The 12,470-nt window shown below is 55.8% G+C and overlaps 1 protein-coding gene across 2 annotated transcripts in view; it reads right to left on the bottom strand.

The window, feature by feature from the left end:
• Nucleotides 1-534: 534 nt before the first annotated feature.
• Nucleotides 535-12,470, bottom strand: part of MGMT (O-6-methylguanine-DNA methyltransferase) — a 306,287-nt gene continuing 294,351 nt past the window's right edge. For both annotated transcript variants that reach the window (XM_047073615.1, XM_047073616.1), the window contains 2 exons: nucleotides 9,267-9,406; nucleotides 535-1,938 (listed from right to left, as the gene is read on the bottom strand). In XM_047073615.1, coding sequence (XP_046929571.1) covers nucleotides 1,738-1,938; nucleotides 9,267-9,406 — 341 coding nt within the window. In that variant the 3' untranslated portion in view covers nucleotides 535-1,737. The remainder of the gene's footprint in view (nucleotides 1,939-9,266; nucleotides 9,407-12,470) is intronic.

The following is a 12,470-nucleotide window of genomic DNA, read 5'->3' as shown; positions in this document are numbered from 1 at the left end:
AGAGCTCCCTCTGCCCCCACTCTCAAGTCCGTCCTCAGACAGACGTGGCGACTGGGGGTCTCCCGACCACAGCCTAGTGCACTGCTATGGTGCCCTCTATTGGAAAGCACTCGGACGAAACCCACACCCGGGCCAGCGAGGCCAGAGCTGCTGCCTGTGAGGACCACAGTTTTCCGGCCCGTTCAGGGCAGAGCACGACCGCATTTCTTGGTGACCGTCAGTTCCTGGAGAAAAGCATTTTCCTCACAGAATTTACAACACAACCACTTCCGCAGTCCCCAAATGCAAAGTGCACCCTGGACCCCCACTCGCCTTCCCAACACGTCAGAAACACAGAAACGGGCCCCTCTGCTCGCACGTGGAGACGCCGGGAGGGCGTGCTTACAGCTGTCGAAGCTTGCCAAGGGGCTCGGCGAAGCAAGGTGGCCCCGCAGCCTGTTCGGAAATCAGACCTCCACGTGGCCACTGCGGGCGCCGGACGGCGGGCTTTGAGACAGCAGCAGGGAGAAGGATGGAAATCAGAAGGTGATGCAGTAATGGTCCTACCACTTTATTTTTGAGGGGAAAGACCCAGAATTTGGTTGACATAATAAAAGGATATAACAAATTGCAAATTGGTGAGAAAAGCCTAAAGTCTGTTTACATCAGGCACCGTTCCTTTACCGGCGTGAAGGTAACATGGAATTTAAAATACGCCCAAACCATGCGCATTACAGGCTGTATATTCACCCAGGCTCTCGGTGACACATACAAAGCACCTGAGCTTCCCTGCTGGGGTTTGCGTTGTCACAGGAACCCCTGACAAAAATACAGCTCTCTCCTGCACAGTGGGGTGGAGTTTATTTTCTCCATACATCATACGCTCTATTCTTATTTATCCACATGCATAGCTGCAAGTTTTCCTCGTGTTTCTCAGGTACGGTTAATTATAAGGAGAAAATGACAATGCGATAATGAAGCATCGGACGGTGGCACTTGGTTGGAAACACTCTTCTCTGCTGCCAGCGACAGGACCAGACCCCCCCCCCCCCCTTCTTGTGTGACCTCTGACTCTTAGGCTCTATCGTCACCTTCCATTTGGAGCGCACAAAGGTCAGCAGCGGCAGGAGAGGGGCTAGGGCCCGAGGAAGACCCTCCACCCTCCGCCCTCGGGAAGAAGCCATTTCGACCAAACTCATCTCAAGGAGCTACTTCTTTTCCCAAATCACTTTGGTAAGTGGTTCGTTTCCATTCAACTGATACAACCCAAAGGGTGTGCATCCTGCACTGGTTTTCCGGCGGTGAGAAGAACATCGCTAGAAAACCTCCATGAGCACTGGTTTCCGCGGCCGGGCCTCCCTCAGGAAGGCCTGAGCAGGAGACACCGTCCCGGCAGCCTCAATGGCTAAGCAGAGAGGGGAGCCGGGGAGGCCAGCTTCTCAGGGGGACAGGCCTGCGCCGGGGGGGGCCAGGGCCCTGGCGGGTGCCGGATGCTCCCACCTGCCCGGACGGTGGCTCTCAGGCTTGCCGGGCCCCCCACTTTCTTATCCCTGTGTTAACAGACATTAGAAATGGAACGACGACGGTGTGAGAGAGAAACAAACAATGAACAACGGCCAGTCCTCTGAACTCACTCTGCCGTAAAATGTGGAAACAAGAAAAGGCACACACGCTATGTCCCCCAGGACACGTTCAGTTCTTTTAATACCGCACAGACCACCTCCAATGTGCTAGAACCTTTATGTGTCACTCAAGTATTTACTCCCACAAGTCCTCCGTTCCGCCAGCAGGCTGGGGGCGGGGGATGCCACCCCCACGGGAGCCTCCCGGACAGCTCGGCTTCTCTGCCAGGCGGCCCTCGTGGGCGAGAAGCCACTCCTTCGTGGCCCGGCCTGCGGAGTAGTTGCCCATGGCTCCACTACTGCAGACCACTCTGTGGCACGGGATGAGGATGGGAAGCTGCAAGACAGAGAGGGGACCCTGTCAGTCTGGGCTCGGGGCCCGCAAGGTCTCTCGGCATCCAGAGCAAGGCCCTTGACCACAGTGACGTGCAGGCCCCCGGCTGGCCGCCTCGGCGCTGTGCACCCCTTGGTCTCTGGGGGTCTCGGCACGGGCCGAGGACGGACACGACGCTCCAAGGCAAATGAACGGCATTTTCCAGAGAATCCCTTCATACCAACGTTCGGAAGGAGAAAACGGTCTTTGGTAAGTAATTTGCGGCACACGCTTACAAATTTCAAAATCACATTTCCAAGTTATGGGGCGGTAGGTAAAATTCGCAAACATTTGGAGAAGTGACAGGAACCTTCAGGGAAGACCATACTCACGCAAGGCACTGGAAAAATGTGGCAAACTGGCACAGTCCCTACCTGCTTTTGTAAATAAAGTTTTATTGGAACACAGCCATGTTGTCTGGGGCTGCTGTTGCAGAACAAAGTATTTACTACCAGGCCCTTCATAGGGAAGGTTTGCTGACCTGCTTCATGCTCTGCATTGCACTGGGAGTGCGTCTCCCTTCCTTAATCCCGGGATACTTGGAAGTTTGAGAAACTCTAGTCCTCGTCTGTTCTCACCTGAGCAGCCGCTGCCACCATCTGGCCCCTGGATACCTGGACTGGGACAGGCTGGCCAACAGCATCCCTGAGGACTCGAGACCCAGGGCCGTGCCCACCCGCAGCCCTCCCCAGGGCGCTGGGGCCTCCCTGTGCACCCACCTCTGGAGACAGACGGAGGAGTCAGGTGCTTAATCAACACAACGACTTCACTAAAAGCAAGACCACCTCATGACGAAAATCCAAATACAATCCTACAAAGAGAAGCCAACCCGCCGTTAAAAGGACCCACTGCCAGGACCAGGGACGGTGACGGCTGTCTGGGTGCCGTGCATCACTGGGACACACCAGGAAAAGGAAGTGAGGGCTGGGCTCTGCTCGCCCAGGGCCTTCGCCAAACACTGCCAATCCAACTTACCGGCAGCTCGACATGCTGCGATACTAGTCCCGGAGGAAGGCAGGCTGGCCTGCAGCCCCGGAGGAGGTGGGCCCACATGGCAGGCAGGTCTCCCTACCACACCCTGATGCCCCAAGGACAGGACTCTTCCCCCCGTGCCCTGCAGTCCTTCTGCCCTTGCCTGGGGCCGGCACAGGGCAGACCCATGGGTGTCTGGTCCTCCACATCCCAAACTGGATACCAGAGCTCGCTCACAGGTCCTGGATTTGAGTAGGGACCACGGTCACATGGGTGGTTCGTTATTCCTGCAGCCACACGCAGGCCAACAATCCCATCTAACACACTCCCTGTAGTCAATTCTCCCAGCAGAGAAGACCTCTATCCTCCCCAAGGGTAGGGGGGTCCCTTTCAGCAGCGGTCCCCAGGGGAGCGCCTGGGTCGTCCCGCCACTGGCCTGGGCTGCACCGACAGGAGCTCCAAGGATGTCCGCTGGCAGACCTGCTCAGGGTCTGTTCTCAGGACGGAGTCCACTGTGGAGGGTGGGCACGGTGCGCCTTGCCCCTGCTTTTGATTTCCATGGGGTGGGACACCCACCGGAAGAAGGGACCCAGCACCGCATCCTTTACCCCCGGCCTGAGGCGGGGAGGACTCCCTGACCAGCCATCCTGGGGTGAAGGCACGGGAATTCCCGGCACCAGGTGGGGTCCTGCGCGGGGACCTGTCTGCCCTGCAGCACAGATGTTGTCAGCACCTGCCTCTGCTGGGCTGATAACAGGGAAGGGGGGCTCATTCCAGCCAGAATTCCTGGGAAGCCCACTGTGGCCACAGCACCTCTCGAGTTGAGCTTTTATTTGAATAAAGCTAATACCCTGCTGTCCTTTATCCACTACACAGCTGGCCCAGGACACAGGAGGAAAAGAAAGGGAAGGAACTCATGGCCCCTTAAAGCCAGAGTGGACAGGAGCCTGTCTCAAGTTGCTGACCTCGCCTCCCTGGTGGCCAGTGGGCACTATTTAGAGCATGCCAACTGCAGGGGGCACACCGTGTTCCCACAGTGGGGGCTCTGGGGGATGAATGGTCATTTTGCTTAAAGGCCCCGACAAGCAGTTACTCAGAACCCAAGACTTCCCAGGACAGGACATCTGGTGGATTCTCAGCAGAGTTCAAACCTCTCAGGAGACGGTCTGCCCAGGGGTCCCGGGTAAAACAGCCCTCATTCCTAAGTGGCCTGGGTCTTGACTGGGGTGCAGGGACGTGGGTGGTCAGTCACGGAAGGCCCAGGACATGCTAGGGTGACGGTTCTCATTGTTGTGCAGATCACAGCAGTGCTCCATGAACAGCCAGCCAGCACAGCTATAGGAACTGTCCCCGCTCTGGAGACAGACCCTCAGCGGACCCCACCCTGGAAGGGAGCCGGGTGGTACCCAGGGACCGCTCAGCTCCCATCCTGCCTCACCTCCTGAAGCCCCAGACCTGCTGTCCCCAGCCCCTCTCCGTGCAGTCACATGTGGCTGTCGTGCTCCAAATGTCCTGCAAGGAAAAACGGCCACTCCTGCAGGGCCCTGAAGGGTGAGAGTTTCTCAGAATCCCTCTACTAAGTCTGCAGCTCAACAGAGAGAAGATTCACGTCCCCTACCCCCAAGCTCCAACTCCAAAGACCCGAACTGCACAAAGCGACCAGCGACCAGCCACCAGTCAGCTGAGTTTCTAGGAAAGTGGCTGAACACACGTACCTGGGGTCTCTTCTCATGGCGTCTAGCTGCCCTGTGGCCGTGCACCCACCTCAGCCCGTCACACAAAACAACCCGCCTAGAGTGCCCCCCAGTAGGCCCCGAGCCACACCTGTCTCTGGGCAGAGGGCACGTCCCCAGCCCCACCCCGGACCCAGCACTCAACGACACCACCAGGGAGAATGTGGCCTGTGCCCGCTGTGGCACATCACACAGCCTCCAACAAGCCTCAGGCCAGGCACGGTCAGCCTTGGGTTACATTTCCTGCCCAAGTTCCCACGGCAGTTTAGGGGCAAGGAGGGGAGTCCAGCCCAGCGGGGGCGGAACCCGGCGCCTGCACATGGCCTCTCCACCAGCTGCCCGAGGGGGATCGCTGGCCTTGTGGGTAACCTGGCTCGGATGCTGAGAACCTAACTTCTCCCGCATCACAAACCAGTCCCTATTCTGACTGCAAGTTTGGGTTGCCATGGGAACGCATGCAGTCTCAGGGGATCTAAGGACAAGTCGCAGGGTCAGGGCGGGTCTGGGGAGAGCTGGCTTCCCGTCTGTGCCATTTCACACACCGGGAAAGCGCCCGCTGCCGCCCCGTCCCGCAAGCAGCCAACCATCCCCGTCATCTTGGGGGGGAGAATCACAACATTTCAAGTCTGGAATATTGACTTTGATTGAGGGTTTTTATCAAATACAAGAAACAGTCACATTAATAATTGCTTCGAGGACACAACAATGTGAAACTCAAGTTCTGACCGATAAAGATTCGAGCTAGTTTCACAGATGTTTTTAGGTACCGATTCAATTTCCCCACCCAACGCTGACTTCACGGGCGGGCTCTGATTTTCCTCCCTGCTCCGTGTGTCCCACAGACCACAGCCCTACTCCCGTGGAAAGGCAGTGATGGCCACCGCCCCGGCCAGGCTTCATCTTGGGCAGCAACTGCGGGACAGCGGGTCGCTTGCCAAAGACGCACGATTTTTACACAAGAGGCAGGGAGCACCGCTTCTGTCCGTGTTGACTTTGGTGGCAGATCTCAGACGACGAAAATAACCAAGGCCGCCAAAATGTATTTGCGCCCTATGGACATTTCAAAGGATCCATACCCTCTACACCCTCTTCTTGAAAGCCTGTACTGCATAAAATGTAATTTTTATCAATAACCAAGCAGCTCATAATATCACAGCTGCATTGAAATCTTCACGCTGTGAAATCTAATTCATCCAATACTGAATCCATCACTTACACAGACTGTTTCTCAAGTGCTATAAAACTTCCAAACCCATAGATTTGTCTCCAACAAAAATAACACGAAGGGGCCTTTCAATCAATAATGGAATCCCTCTGATTCTGGTGCTGGCTGAATATTTTTTCCAACTTCGCCTTTGTTCTTGTGGTAGCAGCCCACAAGGGAGAGGGCTTGTTTTCACTCGCGGCCTCATCAATACCTAAATCCTGGTGAACAAGTGACACCGGGAAGCTGTAATCAATAGCTCCCTGTGCGTTTTTTTCTTCTGGTCAAATGGTTCAGCCCCACTGACAGCCCTGACACTTAGAACATGATGCTAAATCTTTATCAACAGCCATCTGGGTGACTGGCAGAACAAGACTCGGGGGGTCATTAACGCTCGTGGCAATCTGTGAATAAACTAACTCCTCAGGAATGCGTTTGTTTAGAAAAAAGTGGGGAAACTCTCTGTGCGATGTATTGATCGCCTTTGAACTGCATTTAGCAAATTCTGTCTGAGGATGAGCGGAAGGGTGCTCTTGTGGGGGAGGGCCACGAGGCGTCTCCAGACTCACCTACAGGAGGCTGACCATCCTCCGTGGTGAATGAGTGGGGGGGGGGAGGGCGCACCTTCCAGAAGGCTGCCGAACCGTCTTACGTGGGCTAGTGAGTCCTTTGTGGAAAACCTGGAAAACCGAGCACTTAGGAAGGGACCAAACCCCCACACGGCAGCAAGCAACCCTTCCTCTGGTGGGGAAGAGAAGCCCGCCCCGCAGCAAGGGCTGCAGTACGAGCCAGCTCGTGTTCGCGTTTATCGCAAGCCACCTAAGGAAACGAGTGCACAATGAGCTCCGTGGTGTTTTGCCACATTCCAAACCCATTTTTTTACTCTCCTTCCCAAAAGGTACAATTGCTCTACTCAGCCTAAACTGAGAGAGATTTTCAACGAGCAGCTCCCAGCGATGCTCTGTCGGTGCTGGAGCTAACGCGTGGCACTCCACGTTGGGCCTTGTGCTGCCAGCGCCAAGGAAAGGGGGCACCCACGTGGGGCAGCCACATCAGTTGTGGCAGGTTCCTGGGTCACCTCTTGGACGCCCCAGCCCATTCCAAGGAGGTTTTAGATCAACTTTACGGGAACCCCGTGAGGACCGCAGAGCTCCCTGGGAGGCTGAGCGGAAGTTGGCTACACCTTCGAAGTTTTTCTCGCAGGCACACCTGTGGCATGTCGGCACCAGGCCTGGAAGCCCTGCTCCGCCCTGCAGCTGCCGGCATCTCCACAACCGCCTCGCGTGGACGGTCCCTGCATGGGTTACGTGCGGCGGCGCCCGACAACAGAGGGACACGTGGCCAGGCCCCGAGGGCTCGTGGCCTGGCTCGTGCCTGGCTGCTCGTGGCACAGGACAGCGCCAAGAGGAGGGACCAGGCGCTTGCTCGGTCCTCATGCCTGATGTCGTCGCTGCCATTCTTGACCTGGGCACGAGGCGGGGAAGTCAATACCTTGACTTTACGGACATTAGAGATTTAAGCCTTGGGAGATCCTATTTTATAAATTTCAGTGACTGAGGCCACAGTTGAAGAGAGATGTTCATCGAGATTAATAGCAAGAGAAGAGAGTCATGCTGGTTGCAGAACAATAAATGTTTCTGAATATTGCCAGGAGCGTGATCGCTGAACAGTGACGGCACGTCCCTTTCAGAGAGTGAGAAACTGCTGTCATCACACAGAAGGCAGGTGCGGGGCTACGGATGCGTGCCGTCCGTTAGCAACGCTTGTTCTCGGAGCAGAGGCGGGCGGCAGCCACGCCCGGGGCAGCGACGGCGGCACCCACCTGCTGCGTCACACGGTGGGAGTCAAGTCAAGCCTCCGTGAGCAGCGCGGGTGACCGACTCTACACACAGGGCACGGAGAGCAGAAATGGGGCCTGCAACACGGATGAAGATCTGGGACAAAGGGAGGATGTCCACAGGATGCCATGACCGCGGGGGGGAGGCGGGGACGGGACGGGACAGGCAGAGCCTGGCCAGCTTCTGACGTCCTTCTCACAAGGCGCGAAACGGAGCCCGGATACCACGGTGTCCCAGCCGTCTTTCTATCCAGAGCACGGTCCAACTGCTCAACGTGGAGATACAACCTGGGAGAAGGCAGTGGCCTTTCCGAGGAACGATGCGGGTCGAAGTTTGTCAGAAGTGTAAAAAATCATGCTCATAAACCTGATTCCGAGTCATCCTGTGCGCATGGTCAGCGTGTGCACCCACAGGGTGTGGAGGGGGTGGACTCTGAAGACGCAGCTGGACACGTGGCAGCGAAAACACAACAGGACACCCGCTGGGCTCAGCAGCCACGGCCGCCGAGGACTCCAGATAGGGAGATGCGGGCTGGGTGCGATGTGTCGTCCACATCACATGCTGCTCGGACAATCGGATTTTAACAAGGCAGAGAGCTCTTCTCCAGATCAGACACGCATCAAGACAGTGCGATCCACTGCAATCCTCTATGAGCTGCTGCTTAAACCAAACAAGGCCGTGTTGTGCGGAAAGCTGGGTAATCGCCGTCTCCTAGAGATGCTGGGCTCTGACCAAGGGCAGTCGGTGCCAACTGGCAAGAGCGGCGGGTTGGGGTGTGTGAACGCCCGCCTCGCCCGGGTCAACGGGGATGAAGAGAATTTTGAGGACACGCAGCAAAGCTATAGCCATTTTCAAAGGAGGGAGGTCTGTCTGATGTAGTAACTCCTCCCCCAGGATGTGCTGGTTCTGTTTCCTCATCCTGACAGCATGGCACGCTTCTATCCCGTTGCAGACGTTCCCACCGCTTCGGGGAGAAACTGTTTCGAATGTGCTAGCAGGCCCCTGCCAGGCTCTGGACAGGCTGACAAGAAAGAACATTCCAGGCCTCACTCAGTTGCACGGGGTCGTCCTCCTGCAGACCTGGCTTTGGGGATGGGGGCGCCACGGCCTCTTCCCCAACTCACGTGGACTTCCTTCCGGAGACAGCATGGCCGGCGGCCCAGGTACGGGTATGACGGGGAGAAAGTGCCCTCTGTCCTACGGGGTACAACAGGCGTGCAGCCACCCCACACAGCCCATCCTCTGGGGAGCTCGGTGTGGTCTGGAGGGGATCTCCCTCTCAGCAAAACGCGACTACAGACGCACAGGGGGGACAAGGACATGAAAAGGTTGGGGTGAAGCCACCCCCTGGGGAAGACATGCCACCATCACCACCAAAAACGGGGGGCAGGGGCCGCCCACCCCTCTTCTGGGGGCCCGTACAGATGCCTCCTCTCCTCTGCTCCCCACGCGGTGCCGCACAGGCCGCTTACACTGCAGGGCCCCGGGCCCCCCCTCCCGCCGCCACCTGCGGCCCCGCTGACGCACCCACTGGCAGCGACTTACAGGATTGGTCCTCATCGCTCCGCCCACTGCCCGCGCTGCTCGGGGCCTGCCTGCCAGGGCTGCTAATTGCCGGTAAGAAACCGTTTCTCCGAGTCTGACAACCTTCAGCAGCTTCCACAACACCTGTCTGGTGAACGAATCTGAAAGGCAGAATGCAGAATGACGTTACGTGGACAAGCGGCTCCCGCAGCTCTGATGTAGAAACCTGCCGGTCTTGAGACAGAAAGCACGTCAACACAAACAGAGGTGCTACAGTCAATTAAAATGCGGCCTCCACACACGGTCCCGTCACTGTGCGGGCTGGCCCCTACGCAGCCATCCCAACACCACGCACCCCAGACCTGCAACCGCCCCCTGCGTCCCCGGGTCCCACGCAGGAAGGACCATGTGATGCTCTTCCAGGACTGGGGCACGCACACATTCGTGAGCCCAGAAGGCCCTGCCTGCCTACTGACTTCAGAACCTCTTAGACTGCTGGGTCATTGCCAACGTCAGCTGGGATACACAAGGAAAAAGGAGCCATGGGCCGGCTGTGGTTTTATGCTAGGCGGCCACACCCAGCAGCGAGCAGACTCAGAATGCCAAACACCATGTACACGGGGCTGGCAGTGACCTTGGCTACAGGCATCTGCGATGCACAGGGCTGCAAAAATAAAATAACTTGATTCCCATTTTAATTGGCAAGCCACATCAAATCACGCTTGCTCCTCACCTTGCTGTGGGAGTGAACAGGTGAATGCATGGGAACGTTCTCTCCCTCTGCCTCCAGCTTTGCAAGGGAGGCTGGTCTGAACCGATACCTATTGTCTTTCCAAAGGGAACGCAAGGCTCAGGAGCACTGGACACGGAGCTGTGTCCCCCACAGTGGGGGCACCGAGCCCTCTGGGGGCGGGAGTTCCCGATGGCAACGACAAAGGGAAGGCTTCCACGGGCAGCAGCGGTGTTCCGGAGTGTGTCCATAATAGCACTAATTACACTCGGTGCCAAGCTGGCAAAGTGCGATTTGGTTCTTAAAGGAAACACACCCTTACATGCGTTTTAAATAATAAAAATCACTTCTTAACTGAAGGGAATGATAATCACTTCGCTGGAAAAAAAAATCTGTTTAGTCTTTATTATAACATTAAGCAAATTAAACATCAGCATAATCCAGGTGATACTAGAACAGGGTCATCAAAGAAATTAACTTTGTTGTTCATTAATTTACATGGATTAGTAGAGGGCAAAAAGATAGCAAATGTGCTCTAGTTTTTTATGATATAATTTCAAACTGTACACCATTTGTGGCAGGAGGGTGACTTTGGGGTTAATCAGACTGATTTGTCCTTTTAATTGCTTTCTATTCAAAGAAAATTCATTAGATAATGTTCTCTTCAAAATTCATGAATCAATTTAACTGAAGAAACCACATTAACAGCTTTGGGTTCATTAGCACATGCAGTTGTGTTACTGGCTGATTGCTCGGAGGGTTTCCTTAGGCAAACACACTCTGTTTACTGTGGTTTCTTCAGAAAGGGTTTTGAAATCAAACTGTTCATCATGACTGCTGTTGCTGTTGTTATGCCTCACTTAAGAACAAACAAAAACACACCAAAAAACACAAACAAAAACAAAACAAAAAGACAAGGAAGAAAGAGGCGGCAGGCCGCCTGGCAATAACTTGGGGAGAAGGCGATTTCAGGGCCAGAGGTCTTAGAAGAGAAACTGCGCGAAAGCAGTCGTAGAGACCGCAAGAAGTGGGGAGGCCCGTCTCCAGCCTTCCTCCTGCAGCTCAGAGGGGTCGCTGTGTGTGTGTTCTGCTGGATGCCGCCCGGGCTTTCCAGAAGAAGAGCCCAGAACTTTCCCAAAGCCATAGGACCACGAGGAGAGGCGCTCGTGCAAGCTCACCCGGGGGCGCAGGGCAGCTCCGAGAAGCCGCGGTGCCGCTCCAGCGCCTGCCTGTCCAGGTATAAAGTGTCCGTATGTGAGCACAGGGTTCATCAGACAGTTTCAGCTTCGCTGTCAATTTTTCATGGGAAATAATTTCTCACCCCATACACACCAGGCTGTGTATTAGGAAAAATAGCTCAAATAATGCAATATTTAGGAATCAAGCAAGTCGTGTTATAAATGTATCTGAAAACCCAATTTCACCCTGTAGGGAGCAAATGCATTAATTAGTTGGAGCGGCGCTCAGCGACAGTGCCTTTGACCCTGACCCGTGCAAAATCAGACCATGAAACTGCTCTTCTTTCCAGGAGGGGCTGGCACTGTCGGTTGTTAAATATCATTCTAAAACGTAGTAAAACCTACTCATAAAAATTAACATACGCTGATGTGGAAGATCTATCTTCTGGAGGTGGAGGTGTCCACGTAAGTCCTCGGCGGCTGGGCCATCATTTCAGGTGGCCCAAAGGGCAGCCATCAGATGATTATCCTTTTCCCTCCCATTACGGTCTCCCTGGGGAGCGGGCATGACCCCAGAGCTGTGCGGAGCGGCCTCTGCCGGCCACATTCTGGATGCTCCTTTCCTTCACCCTCTCCTCCCCACCCTTTCTCCCGCCTCTTCTGGGGCCTGGGTACCACCAGCGGGGCCGTGTTCTGCTGTGGGGCCACCGTAGGCTCCGCTGGGGGCTGGCCTGCTTCTCTGCACTCCGCTCCCTTAAGGACACAGCCGTTTTCGTTTCCACGTGGGTGGCCACTTAAACAGCCCACCGGGAGCACCCACCGCGTCCAAGACTGCTTTCTACATTGTCTCTAGCCGGACAGTATGTCATCAGTCTCCTAGGGGCTCACGATGGGGTTACCAACGGCCATGGAAGACGTCATTCTATGTCACGGACACCAGAATTTTATATGTGAGCTCTCTTCTTGCCACTTGTGGGAGCAGAGATCATGGCAGCCTTCACTGGTGTGCCTGCAGTGACACAGCCAAGTGGGGCTCTGATGAGGGAGCCTACACAGATACCATAGTCCTCATGTGCAACGGGAGGAACGGACCCAGGGGCCGAGGCAGACTCCAGGCTGCAGGGTCTTGGACGAGTTGCTTCCTTCCCCTGGGCCTCTGCCTCTTCCCCGGTGATGAACACCATCGCGAGAGCTCCCCGGACGGATGTGTCCTGCACCCCACCATGCACTGCTACGCTCGAGCACAGCTGCTCGGTGGCAGGGCTGGGCCTGGAGATCAGGTCTCCTTAAGACCAAGGCTGCCTCCGCCATCTCTTC

The sequence above is a fragment of the Lynx rufus genome, unplaced genomic scaffold (genome assembly GCF_022079265.1).
Source record: "Lynx rufus isolate CCGP_SWC_20201006 ecotype Redwood Valley unplaced genomic scaffold, mLynRuf1.p SCAF_11, whole genome shotgun sequence".
Lineage (NCBI taxonomy): Eukaryota > Metazoa > Chordata > Mammalia > Carnivora > Felidae > Lynx > Lynx rufus.
This window is presented reverse-complemented; position numbering and strand designations above follow the sequence as displayed.